Source organism: Exophiala bonariae (genome assembly GCF_035927105.1).
Source record: "Exophiala bonariae strain CCFEE 5792 chromosome Unknown scaffold_7, whole genome shotgun sequence".
NCBI classification, from domain to species: domain Eukaryota; kingdom Fungi; phylum Ascomycota; class Eurotiomycetes; order Chaetothyriales; family Herpotrichiellaceae; genus Exophiala; species Exophiala bonariae.
In genome coordinates, this window is record NW_027042482.1 from 284,202 (window position 1) to 296,902 (window position 12,701).

At 49.2% G+C, this 12,701-nt stretch overlaps 4 protein-coding genes across 4 annotated transcripts; 3 read left to right on the forward strand and 1 right to left on the reverse strand.

Annotated features, from left to right (window-relative positions):
• Positions 1-1,289: 1,289 nt before the first annotated feature.
• LTR84_012125 (uncharacterized protein) lies at positions 1,290-5,308 on the forward strand (the record flags this gene model as incomplete). The annotated part of the gene is made up of 3 exons (XM_064855649.1): positions 1,290-1,305; positions 1,417-2,114; positions 4,070-5,308. The coding sequence occupies 3 exons, from the start codon at positions 1,290-1,292 to the stop codon at positions 5,306-5,308; spliced, it is 1,953 nt and encodes a 650-aa protein (XP_064708309.1).
• Positions 5,309-5,730: 422 nt separating this feature from the next.
• LTR84_012126 (uncharacterized protein) lies at positions 5,731-7,816 on the forward strand (the record flags this gene model as incomplete). Its single annotated transcript, XM_064855650.1, has 4 exons — positions 5,731-5,900; positions 5,948-6,226; positions 6,483-6,710; positions 6,760-7,816. 4 exons carry the CDS (start codon positions 5,731-5,733, stop codon positions 7,814-7,816), a joined length of 1,734 nt encoding a protein of 577 aa, XP_064708310.1.
• A 114-nt stretch (positions 7,817-7,930) lies between these two features.
• On the reverse strand, positions 7,931-10,155 carry LTR84_012127 (uncharacterized protein; the record flags this gene model as incomplete). The annotated part of the gene is made up of 4 exons (XM_064855651.1): positions 7,931-8,692; positions 8,749-8,984; positions 9,034-9,728; positions 9,782-10,155. 4 exons carry the CDS (start codon positions 10,153-10,155, stop codon positions 7,931-7,933), a joined length of 2,067 nt encoding a protein of 688 aa, XP_064708311.1.
• Positions 10,156-10,820: 665 nt separating this feature from the next.
• LTR84_012128 (uncharacterized protein) lies at positions 10,821-12,425 on the forward strand (the record flags this gene model as incomplete). The annotated part of the gene is made up of 3 exons (XM_064855652.1): positions 10,821-11,012; positions 11,066-11,227; positions 11,298-12,425. The coding sequence occupies 3 exons, from the start codon at positions 10,821-10,823 to the stop codon at positions 12,423-12,425; spliced, it is 1,482 nt and encodes a 493-aa protein (XP_064708312.1).
• Between the last annotated feature and the right edge of the window lie 276 nt (positions 12,426-12,701).

Below are 12,701 nucleotides of genomic sequence, written 5' to 3' on the forward strand. Positions count from 1 at the left end.
GTGGAATGGCCTGTGACATTCATGGCTGTACTATCTGCCTGTCTTCTCTGCGCTGGGGTCCTCCGGCATTACTGGGATATTTACAGAGAGCGGACAGTGCGTGGGATATCGTTCTTGTTCGTCTTTATTGACGCATTGGGAGATTTGACGTCGTTGGTCTCCGTCGTTTTTCAGCCCAAATTGGACATCCTTGGAATGGTCATATATGGCTCGGAACTAATTTTATGGCTAGGGGTTTTCGCATGCGGGGGATACTGTAAGAAAGATCATGCTGCAATAATGATATCTCCTGATGATGACCGAGATTTGCTAATCATTTCCCCACCAGTCAATTTGCGTCCATGGCTGCAACGGCGGCTGGAGCAGCATCACAGTGCAGCAGAAAGCAGAGAATCGAATGACAATATGGACGAGAGACAGAATGCGGGCATAGAGGACAACCAAATGGTTTCAGCTTCGAGCTCATCAATTACTGTTTTCAGGACTGCATCAGCCAGCTCGGTACAGACGGAGCACATACGAGGTTCAGTACGACTGAGGCCGATAACCACAGATCCCGGTGTGTGACGGTGGAACTGCTAGCGGCCAGTGGAACACCCATAGAATAGGCTGGCGAATTGTCTAGAATCAAAAGGATTGTTGGAATTAAAATTTTGCCCGAGGAACAAGGATCGTATGATTTCATGGTGGAGACAGGGATTGAGATTTGCCCCGGCTTGAGACTGGGTTGCCCGGCAGCAAATGCCATGCCTAAGCAGGAAGCCCAGGCAACATCGAGTTTGCCCCGCCATGGCCGCCCCCTCCGGCCTGATTCAGCCTTGTCGATAACGATTTTGGGCGAGGGGTATGACGTACGGCTCCCATCCCAAAAGTTTTCTAGAGCTAGCACCAGCCGGCTCAAGAAGACCTGGAGCCTACAGCAACAGTCATTTCGAGCGTGAAAGACGTGCGAATAATTCAAATGGTATAGCTCGTAGTCTCTTCAGGTTCAAACAGGCAGTGAATTCACAGGAAGAGGCTGGAAACCGCTGGTGGGGATTGGGCGGTTCTGGCTTCACGGTGATTCTTCCACAACCTTCTCTCTGTTTCCGCACTCCGCCAAGACTACCTTACATTTTTCCTGCCTCACCACTTCATAAAGCCCAACCAGACTCACTCATTCAGAAGATTCTCACATCCAAACCAGACACTTTAATCCTCTTTTTCTTTGACAAAGTCATCCTCAAAGGCTTGTCCCAAACTCCCATTTCCTCTTTTTCTCAGCACCTTTTCATATCATCTCTACAATCATGGCACCAGCCATCGGTAAGTCAATCCCGCAGCCTCGCACCCCGCAGGCACCACAACCAGACCAACAACAACAGGCTAACGAAATGTCAATAGGTATCGATCTAGGTACAACCTACTCCTGCGTAGGCATCTTCCGAGATGACCGCATTGAAATCATCGCCAACGACCAGGGCAACCGAACCACTCCCTCCTTCGTTGCTTTCACCGACACAGAGCGATTGATCGGTGACTCAGCCAAGAATCAAGTCGCCATGAACCCTCAGAACACCGTCTTTGACGCAAAGCGACTGATCGGTCGTAAGTTCGCCGATGCTGAGGTTCAGGCCGACATGAAGCACTTCCCCTTCAAGGTTATCGACAAGGGAGGCAAACCTGTGGTCGAAGTCGAGTTCAAGGGCGAGAACAAGCAGTTCACACCTGAAGAGATCTCCTCCATGATCTTGACCAAGATGCGAGAGACTGCCGAGTCATACCTTGGTGGTACCGTCAACAATGCTGTTGTCACCGTCCCTGCCTATTTCAACGACTCTCAGCGCCAAGCCACCAAAGATGCTGGTCTGATCGCAGGCCTCAATGTCCTTCGTATCATCAACGAACCCACTGCTGCTGCCATCGCTTATGGTCTCGACAAGAAGATCGAAGGTGAACGCAATGTTTTGATCTTCGATCTCGGTGGTGGTACTTTCGATGTTTCTCTCCTCACCATCGAAGAAGGTATCTTCGAAGTCAAGTCTACTGCCGGTGACACTCACTTGGGTGGTGAAGACTTCGACAACCGTCTCGTTAACCATTTCGTTAACGAGTTCAAAAGAAAGCATAAAAAGGTATGTATACCTCATTCTTTTTCATTCTCATGATGCCCTCCCATTTTTTTTATCTGCTTTGTGTGGTGTTTTGAGCGACCTGAAATTTTTGAGTTTTTCATTTATCCATTGTCATCTTTGGGCGATGCCCTGACACCCTCCCTCACACCGGACACTCACCTTTCCTCACCGCCTTCGACACACCGCTTTCGGGCCTGGCCATTTTCTGATCCCAGGCCCGAAAGCTCACACCTCACTCATGTCGGCCTGTTCTTCTCGCCACACTCTTTCGAAACTCCCATTTTTTCCCCACTCATTTTTCGGGTCCAGAATTCTCGGGATCATTGAATGAATGTGGAATGGGATGTTTCTCAGCGAGAGTGACAACTCTGCACACATTCAGCACATTGTGGCAGCTGTCAAAGTGTGATTGTCTGCTGGTCGAGCTTTGATCGGACCTTCCGATTGAAATCTGTTTCGAATTACGTGCAGATGTGGCTTCCTCATATGGCCATTTGGCATTGGCCGCCACCATTTGCTCCTTCCATCGATACGATGGCAGCTCACTATTTACTGCTGCTGCTGTGAACGTTCCTTCTCATTTCGATTGGAATGTTCCTTCCGGCTTCGAAATGGTGGGAGTCATTCCTCAACCATTTGACTCCCACCATTTCCACATTTCCTCCGAGCCTCTCACCATCCACTTCCACATCCCCTCAAACATTCCACCTCGTTCACACCACTCAAACCATTGTCCCAAACATCATTCCACATCTCCAATCTCTGCACTGAACACTCTTCTGTTCAATCCACATTCTCCTCTACGGGTGTGACACGATGGACAATCAAGCAACGAACATTCATGAGCTCGTTCCCCTTCTTGCTTCGGCAGTCCTGAACACTCCTGAATACAAGAATCCGCGATTCAAACATGTCATTGAAAACATTGGCACATTTGACACAGCCTTCCAAGCCATGAACTTCACCTTTGCACCTGACCTTTTCAAAGTCTTGAACGCCCCGTCTGCCCCAGGGGTCGATTTCTTCAAGAATTTGGTGCAAGATCCCCCAAAACACAGCTGGGGTGTTTATGTTCTTGTTCTTGAGAAGCCAAACTGTGTGCCAATCCTGTATGTCGGCTCAGGAGCTAGCACTGATCGTGGTGTGCGTGGTCGGCTTCAAGATTACGACGCGGACACCCATCAAGCCGTTAGTTCAACTATTCGACTTCACCAAGACGATGACTACAAGATATGTCACAAGACCTTGATTGCATAGTGTGCAATCCCTGATCCAGAGAATGTTCCGGAGTTCAGAACGATTGTCAAGGTGATTGAGTCGGTGTTTCACTGTGTATTCTGGTCTCTTATTGGGACTGAAAAATCCTACGGCTATGCTGATGTGTGTATCTGGCCTCGAGACTCGTTCGAGTGGGCTGGTTCAAACACACACAATCCACTTCTCGAAGGATTCCACAAATCCGAAGAGAAATTGACACCTGAACAATTGATCGAGATTGCAGCAGCAACCAAGGCCAAGAACAAGGCATACCAAGATGCTTACCACAGAGCAATGAGGGCCAATCCCACACCTCAATACAAGCTTACACATACTCGAAACAATTACAATCAGAGACCCAGAACCAAAGCTCGTCAGGCAGCAGCACGAGCTCAGAAGCTGTACTATTGTGCATTGTGTGATGTCAACTGCAGAGACGCTGCCTCTCTCAGACGCCACAATACCAAGCCACGACATCTCAGAAAGGAGGCTGATGCCCATCTTACGCAAACGACATTGTCGTTTGCGTAAACCATGTTTTCTCGAAGTTTTTGGAACGCTCATCCACACTGTGCATGTTTTTGATTTCAGCATGTTCAAAATTGTGTCTTTTCTGCCGGCTTTTTTCTGCCGGCTTTTTTCAGCATTGCTTTTCTTACATCGCCGGCGCCCATCATGCTAATTACAATATCAAACAGGATCTCAGCGCCAATGCCCGAGCCCTTCGAAGACTCCGAACCGCATGCGAACGTGCGAAGCGCACTCTTTCTTCATCCGCCCAAACCTCCATTGAAATCGACTCCTTGTATGAAGGTATCGACTTCTACACTTCCATCACCCGAGCTCGCTTCGAAGAGCTTTGCCAGGATCTCTTCCGCTCTACCATGGAGCCTGTTGAGCGTGTTCTGCGCGATGCCAAGATTGACAAGTCTTCAGTCCACGAGATCGTCTTGGTTGGTGGTTCTACCCGTATCCCCAGAATTCAGAAACTCGTCTCCGACTTCTTCAACGGAAAGGAGCCCAACAAATCCATCAACCCTGACGAAGCTGTTGCCTACGGTGCCGCTGTCCAGGCTGCTATCTTGTCCGGAGACACCTCATCCAAATCCACCAACGAAATCCTTCTTCTCGATGTTGCGCCATTGTCTCTCGGTATTGAGACCGCTGGTGGTGTCATGACCGCACTCATCAAGCGAAATACTACTATCCCAACCAAGAAGTCAGAGACTTTCTCTACATTCTCTGACAACCAACCCGGTGTGCTTATCCAGGTCTACGAAGGTGAGCGTGCACGCACCAAGGACAACAACCTCCTCGGCAAGTTCGAGCTCTCTGGTATTCCTCCTGCTCCTCGTGGTGTTCCTCAGATTGAGGTTACATTCGATCTCGATGCCAATGGAATCATGAACGTGTCTGCCGTAGAGAAGGGTACTGGCAAGTCCAACAAGATTGTCATCACCAATGACAAGGGTCGTCTGTCAAAGGAAGATATCGAGCGCATGTTGTCCGAGGCCGAGAAATACAAGGCTGAGGATGAGGCTGAGACTGGTCGCATCAGCGCAAAGAATGGTCTTGAATCATACGCATATTCGCTCAAGAACACCCTCTCCGATTCAAAGGTTGACGAGAAACTTGATGCTTCCGACAAGGAGAAGTTGAAGGCCGAGATTGACAAGACTATCTCTTGGTTGGACGAGAACCAGACCGCCACCAAGGATGAGTATGAGTCCACACAGAAGGAACTTGAGAGCGTCGCCAACCCCATCATGATGAAGTTCTATCAAGGTGAAGGTGGTGCTCCAGGTGGTCCAGGTGGCTTCCCTGGTGCCGGAGGTCCCGGCGGTTTCCCTGGTGCTGGCGGCCCTGGTGGATTCCCCGGCGGTGCTGGAGGTGCCCGTGGTGGAGATGATGGCCCAACCGTCGAAGAAGTCGACTAAATGCTGTCGCCTTCATCTTCAAAAGCATTTTAGCGGCTTTCTTCTTGTTTCATCTCACCCGGCGTTGGCGTTGTGCAGGGCAAAATGGGAAATGATACCTTGCATGGCATAGAATCTTGAGCATCAAGCTTATTGCGAGTGATGCATGAATTACGCAATCTTGTTACACTACCAGTTTGCATGGGGAACTAGATAGCTTTCCTGAATGAAATGAACTTCAAAAATTTTCTTGTTGCCTCCGTACTATTGATCAATCTGTGCTATGACCAACATTGCGAGTTTCGCAATGAATCATGTGATGTGCCTATGCCAAGTCGGCGGCCTAACACTCATCATCTCATCCTCAAACGACTCTTATGGACCGGCAGTAGAGCATCATGGAGTGAACTGAACTAGATCAGCCAGAATGCATGGTGCATAACATGGATGCTGCAGCTACGCGTAGACGGCCTGTGAAGGCTTGTACAGAATGCCGTCAGGTAAAGTTGAGATGTGATGCGAATGACACATTTCCGCAACCCTGTGCCAGATGCACTAAGCGAGAACTTGTGTGTGTGATTGATTCAACGTTCAAGAGAACTGCCACACGGCTGTAAGTGAGCTGTTGGTCTTCTAGGGCTTGGTACTTATTTGGTCTAGACGTCTACAGTCGGTCACAAATGAATTACGGCAATTGAAAGAAGCTCTCAATGCTCAGACAACCGAGGACCCTCTGAAGGCGACAAGCACCGCTTCTCTAAGTGACTCTACATCGTCTTTGCAACGTCGAGACAGATCTCGGGGTCCACAGCAGCGCAGTCTTCCTTCCAGCGATCCTTTTGGTCTCCGTGAAGACGAAAAATGTCTTCTGCAGCTGAGAGAGGCGCGGCTTGAGGACAGCACCTTCGATCAGAATGATGTTCGCAATTTGTTCTTATTGTAAGTCCACTTACTGGTTTCGAGACCGTGAAGTTGATGTCTTCCCTCATAGCTTTCACCGTGTCTTCCATCCGCACTTGCCAATTATTGATACCAACATACCAGTTCGCAATTTCCAGGAATCGAGTCCATTCTTGTTCTGGACGATTCTTTTCCTCGCCAGTCGATTTCATGCGGATTATGTTTCACGATATAACTTGCTCATCACACCTTACACGAATCTAACAAACAAAACGATACTAAAAAACCCTCACAGTCTGCACACGGTTCAGGCTATTCTTTTTCTGTCCACTTGGCCGTCACCGATCATGTTTCAGCTTGAAGACCCAAGCTTGATGTTTGCTGGCATCGCCGTTCATGCTGCGTTTATCCTGGGCCTCCCTCGTGCTCTTACTTCGACAGGACCTTTATCTTCGACGATATCACAAGAGCATCGAGAGGCGATGGCAAAGACATGGTTGGCTTGCTTTAGTGTTCATACAAGGTTCGTAGCCAACTTCCGAGTCCGAAATGTGCTGATAATTGTCCTCAAGCTTATCAATGTTTATGGGAGTTCCGCCTTCATTAAGAGGTGCTCATGAACTTTCTACTGTCGACACCATCCTCGAAAGAAGCTTTGTGCCTACCAAACTATCGATTGAGACAGAGATTCAGCGCTGTGTTGCAAAATACCATGATGCCATGCTTGGAGAAATGGATGGCCCAGTCCGAGAAACACTGGTTCAAATGTGCGAACGGGAAATGGATAACATCCCACTTCGGTTATCTTGTTCACTTGATAGCTACTTGACATTCTCTTTTGTTGTGGGTAAGTTACACGTGTACACCTTGGCTTTGGTCAGAGAAGGAGCTTCAACCGCTAATAAACGACGGTTCGATCCTCACACTCGCGGTGCAACCTTCCAAAGTCTTGGAATGGCAGCTGCAAACCGCATCATTGAGCTGTATTGTAATGGCCTGGAAACACCTCCTGGACAGAACGACAAGAACTTGATCGATCACTACCTGGCACTCCCCAAATCGTTCTTCCGTGGAGTCTTGTTCGCGACATTCTTTCTGCTCAAATACTTTGCATTGAATGGTAGTTGTCCCGACGAAGACAAGCTGACCGCACGGAACAAGGTTTTGATGGTTCATGCGAAGCTTCGAGCGACTGCTCCGCATCAATTCTCCGAGTCTGGCCGAGCCGCGACTGTCATAGAAGTACTTTGTCGTCATGCTGACAGTGGTAATACCAATATGGGAATCGAGGTGGAGGATCGTGCTAGTGCGTCCGTCGCTTGGGGAGCGCTGATCCTGGCCTCTAAGATAAGAGGTAATCGATCATGGTCAACCAACATCCTCCAAAACATCAACCCAACGTCGCCACCAGAAGCGGCGGGCTCTCGAGAATCGTTCGCCGATTTTCCTCCTGATCCGGATCCGACAGTAGCGGCACCGAGTGATGAGGACATGTCACTGCCGGAAGACATATGGGATCAGTCATTCTTGGACCTCCTCGACTTCAGAGCATACGATTTTAATGGTGGGCTCGATCAACCTTTAGACTGGGAAGTACCAGGACAACAAAACGCTGCATTCAGACCCTAAAGGTTTATGACCAAATGATTATGACCGAGAACACTTCCCACAAAGAGTCCAAGATTTGCAAGGCGCAGAATATTTTACCCTACTCTTCCTGTTCGCAGATCATCATACCATATTCTACAAGTTCGCATGACGCGCTTCTTCGTCAGGTTGCCTCAACTTGGACAATATCTCCGCCGAAATTTGCACTTTCGCGAGCGGGATGTATTGTTGTGAGCCATGGATATCGTTCTCCATAAAACCTCCTCCAGCCATCGGTACACCATGTCGTTTTCGAGGTATCGTGGCCTTCCAAGCCCTTGCCTGGTCAAACCAGCCACACCAAAAAACCTCTTCCGGCTTGAGTGCGAAAAGATCCTCCATCAGCTCGCTACTCAGCATTTGGGAGTCCTTGATGACGCGGTACACCGCCTCTTTCTCAAACATCACATCAAAAGTGATTTCATACGGTCCGGAATTTTTGGAGCGCAAAATACTCGCGACGTCACTCAAAGTGACTTGATCAAATAACGCTCGAACGTTTGGGCTGGAATCTGCGCCTGAACCTATTACTGCCTTAGCATGAGGCTCACCTGTCTCATGTGACATGGCTGGCTCTGGTGACCGAATTTCTCCTCCGGACTGTTGCGTCTTTCTTCCGACCTCCTGAACTCGCCATCGAAATATTGGCATATTCGCGGGTGAATCTGCTATGTTCGCTTCAGCGGCATCCTTAATTGAGCTCAAATCACTCAATGACGCTGTTTCCTCTCCTGAACGTAGCTCCATGAGATGATAGAGGCAGAACTCTGGACAAGCTCCCATTTCTATACTTTTTGACCCCAAGATCCCGAATGCGAAATTACCGCTTGTTGCTTTCTGCCCTGGATATGGCCCGTGCTTTGATGGCAAGCAAGTCAGTCAATGCGGCAGTTCGACACCAGCTGGGGACTTACGATAGTTGCAACCCGTGCTGTATCACATACAGATGTTGCCAGTGACTGGGTCTCTGCTAATACTTCACCAATAATGAATACCTTGTTCGGCTGAGAATCTAACCATTTGCCATTGACTCGATGGCTACCGCCATATGTATGGAAATCCAATTTCCACGTGTCCTGATTGTCCTGATTTTGGGCGACGTACGATTTGACCCGCAGCAGGAAATCATCAAGTTGTCCGATCAAAATTGCTTGGATAATCAGTCAAGCTCATGGATCTTACAGGGTTCATGTACTCACGATCTCTAACACTTCCCATATACATGGTTCGAAACCCTGAAAGCCGGCCTGCTTCAAGCTTGACGGTATATGGCCTGCCCAATGTATGCCAGGAATGGAAAATACCTCCCCGGACACGAACTGTTCGTCCGTCACCGAGCTCTTCATATGTGGATGCCGAGAGGTCAAGATAGCCTCCAGGCCCATGCAAGATATCAGGTCGAGTCTTTTCGTACAGTGTATGCGCGGCGACGGACAGGGAAGTGCACCTGGAACGCGGATCCAGTGGACGGACATCAAAAGTCCCATCTAGGTACATGGTTGAACGCGCGCCTGCGGACTTTGGAATCGCACAGACTCCTCCACATTCCATTATCTTTCCCATGTGTGTGAAGGCTCCAAGAAGTTCACTCGATATGGGGGGCTCCCGGTTCTCAACGCGTTTGTTGAGCCAGTATGCGGCAAATGCCACGAACGGCGCCGGGTCATATGCTCTCCCTCCAACGACAAGGTCGAACCCAGGCGTTGCTTCCATCGCCCTGATGAAAGGCTCCGGGCCCATTTGCGCAACGATGCGTGAAGCATCATCAATATCCTTCTGTGACGCAGGCGGCACAGCAGCGCCGCATCCAGAAATCATTTCTTGTGCAAGGCGTTGAGAAACTAAGTCCTTATGAATCCCAGCGAAGATAGTGATCGTTTTGAGACAGAAGTTCCTAAGAAAAATTTAGTATTCTGTCATGGAATGGACATGTTCGATCTCGCTTACTCATTCCCTGCCTCTGCTGTGATCTCTTTCACTATTTGCAGAATCTCTTCGACATGTTCATCACTTCCATCACCTCCGGCGGACCCAATGAGAACCGGGACTTTGAATCGTTGAGCGGACGTTAGAATCTTGGTCAGATCACGTTTGTAATTCGAACGAGGGCATGACATGTAACCCAAGGCTAGATTGTTTGGTCCCCCATCTGTCGATCCAGAGTCGAGAATGATTGCAGTAGGCACTCCAGTTGATGCAGTTTGACTCAGTCCTCGATCGAGATGTTCTTGATTGATGCCATAGCCGAGCATACCCGTCGGTGTCACGATATGCACAAGGGCTTCCATCTGAGAAGATGTCCCATGGTTTGATGCGCCCATAGCTGTTGACATGTGCAGGCTGGTACCAACAATTGGAGTCTCATCCAAGCTCTGCGAGTACTATGCTTAAATTGTACGAGCAAACATTAGATGTTGGCCGACCTAAGTCGCTCGAGCGAAGTTCGCACATCGCCGAACGCGTACGCCCTCACGACAAATGAATCTCCAAACTGACTACAGACAAACCCCAGTAAGAGCCCCGCAATGATTATTCTACCTCAAAAACAAGGTCTATAACATATATCCAACCTGCGAATCACTTTCTGTGATACTCAGAAATACGTTGAACTCTCCAGGCCCCCGAGCGATTTTCGCTCTTCGAAGCGGAGCACGCGCTCGCATGTATGAGCGAAACGTCTCTGATTGGCTGGGTTTTCACCACAACGTGTATTGCTTCGCAAAGGCTGGCTCAATTCGGCCTACGTCCGTCGGCAGTGGCTGTGTTGGCAATGAAGCTTGAGCTGATTAAGATTCCTGCAGGAAGTCGTATGGAACGCAGGGACTTATACGGGCTGAGTCGGAGTTGGCTTCAACCATCCAGGACTACATCACTTCCTGGGACAGCGGGGAAGCAGCCCCTATATAGAGACCCCAGAAGCCATCCTGGAGAAGTCTCTCTCAGCACGCGCAGCAGCCCCATATACTAGAGCGTAATCAACACAACAATGGCGACCACAGTGAAGAGCAAAGCTGACAATGCATCGCAACATGAGAAAGTCGTCGAGCTTGTTGAAGGAGTGCATTCACCTGGCACGAAATTGACGACAGAAGAACGTCAGCGTGAGCGGAGAGTGAAATGGAAGATTGACCTTTTCATCCTTCCACTTCTTTCCACGGTTTACTTTTTGGCATCCATGGTCAGTCGTGCTCGAGACTACTGCTTTTCACTGAAATTGCTGACAGGTTGAAGGGTCGCTCCGACCTAGGGAATGCAAAGATTTCGGGCATGGACAAAGAACTACGTCTCACCCCAGACCAGTACTCCAATGTCTCGAGTATCTTTTATGTTGGGTATATTGTTCTACAGTTGCCAGCCACCCTGCTGGTTCGAAAGATAGGCCCCCCACTGCAGGTATGCTAGACCCTTGACCCCTCCCGGGTTCCCACTTCCAGTCAACCATGTATTAATGCTGGGTTCGCAGTTTGGATTGGCTATGATGGCCTGGGGTTTGGTCACAGCCTGCACAGTAGTCATTCACAGCTACGCCGAACTCGTGGTGATCAGAGTCTTCGTCGGTGTCTCTGAAGCCTTCGTACAGGGTGCAGTCTTCTATTTGTCATTCTGGTACCCGGCGGATGAGCTCGCAACCCGAGGCGCAATCTTCTTTTCCATGGCAACCGTGGCCGGTGGCTTCAATGGTCTCATTGCATATGCGGTTCAGACATCCCTTGATGGCAACAACGGGTGGAGGGCGTGGAGATGGCTGTTCCTGATTGAAGGTATCATCCCTATCGGGTGGGCCTTTTTCGTCATATTCCTCCTTCCAAACACTCCTGAGACAGTCAAGTTTGGCTTCACGGAAGAAGATAAGCAAATCGTCATCAGACGCTCACGCCGTGCACAAAATACGGGCGAATCTAAGATCTTGCCTCAGAAGATACTTCAAGTCATCTTCGACTACAAGTTCTGGATGCTGGTTGGTATTGAGTCGGCGACCGTCTCAGGTGTGAATGCCATCGGCAACTTCTTACCGGATATCCTCCACAGCTTTGGTTGGTCTATCGTCAAGTCACAGCTGATGTCTGTCATCGTCTATGCCTGTGCGTTTGTCAGTATTCTGTTCTGGGCAAGGGTGTCGGACAAGTGGGGACACCGAGGCTATGTGATCTTCATCAACTGTTGCGTCGCAATCGTCGGCCTAGTATTACTACTCGCTGTCACCAACAACTCGGCCCGCTTCTTCGCTACCTGCTTACTTGCGATGGGCCTCTTCTCCAATGTGGTTGTCAATCTCGTGTGGAGCGCTTCTATCAATATCGGGTATACTCACCGAGCCTCGGCGGCAGCTTTGATCAATTGCATCGCACAGGCAGTCGCAATCGGACTGAATCAGGCGTATGATGACCCGCCTCTATACAGGAAAGGCAATGGGACAGCATTGGGTCTGATATCCTTGGCGGCCGTGCTATCTGCCTCTCTAATCATCGCGATCAAATGGGAGAACAAGAAGAAACGAGAAAACCAGCATACCGAGGAAGCAGCAAGGTTGAGACTGTTCTCCATCGACGAAATTGGGAATAAGCATCCGGATTATTTCTTTATGGACTGAGCAAGTTAAATATAGCATCGGGTTGCAAGATGTGTTATGCATGGTGTTCGTCCGTGTTAAACACCATTTGGGGGTATTCAAAAGTACTAGATACTGTTTATGGGCTGTGGTGGTCTTGCAAAAGTCGAGCATAGAGTTCATCCATCTAGGATCTTGGTGTAAATAGATGCCTCTCTATGATAGAAGTATTGTGCGAGTCGAATTGGGAGAAGCGAGCCTTCGGAGCCGAACGTACCGGTCAAAATAAGGGTGAAAAATAGGATTTAAAGGAGCAGG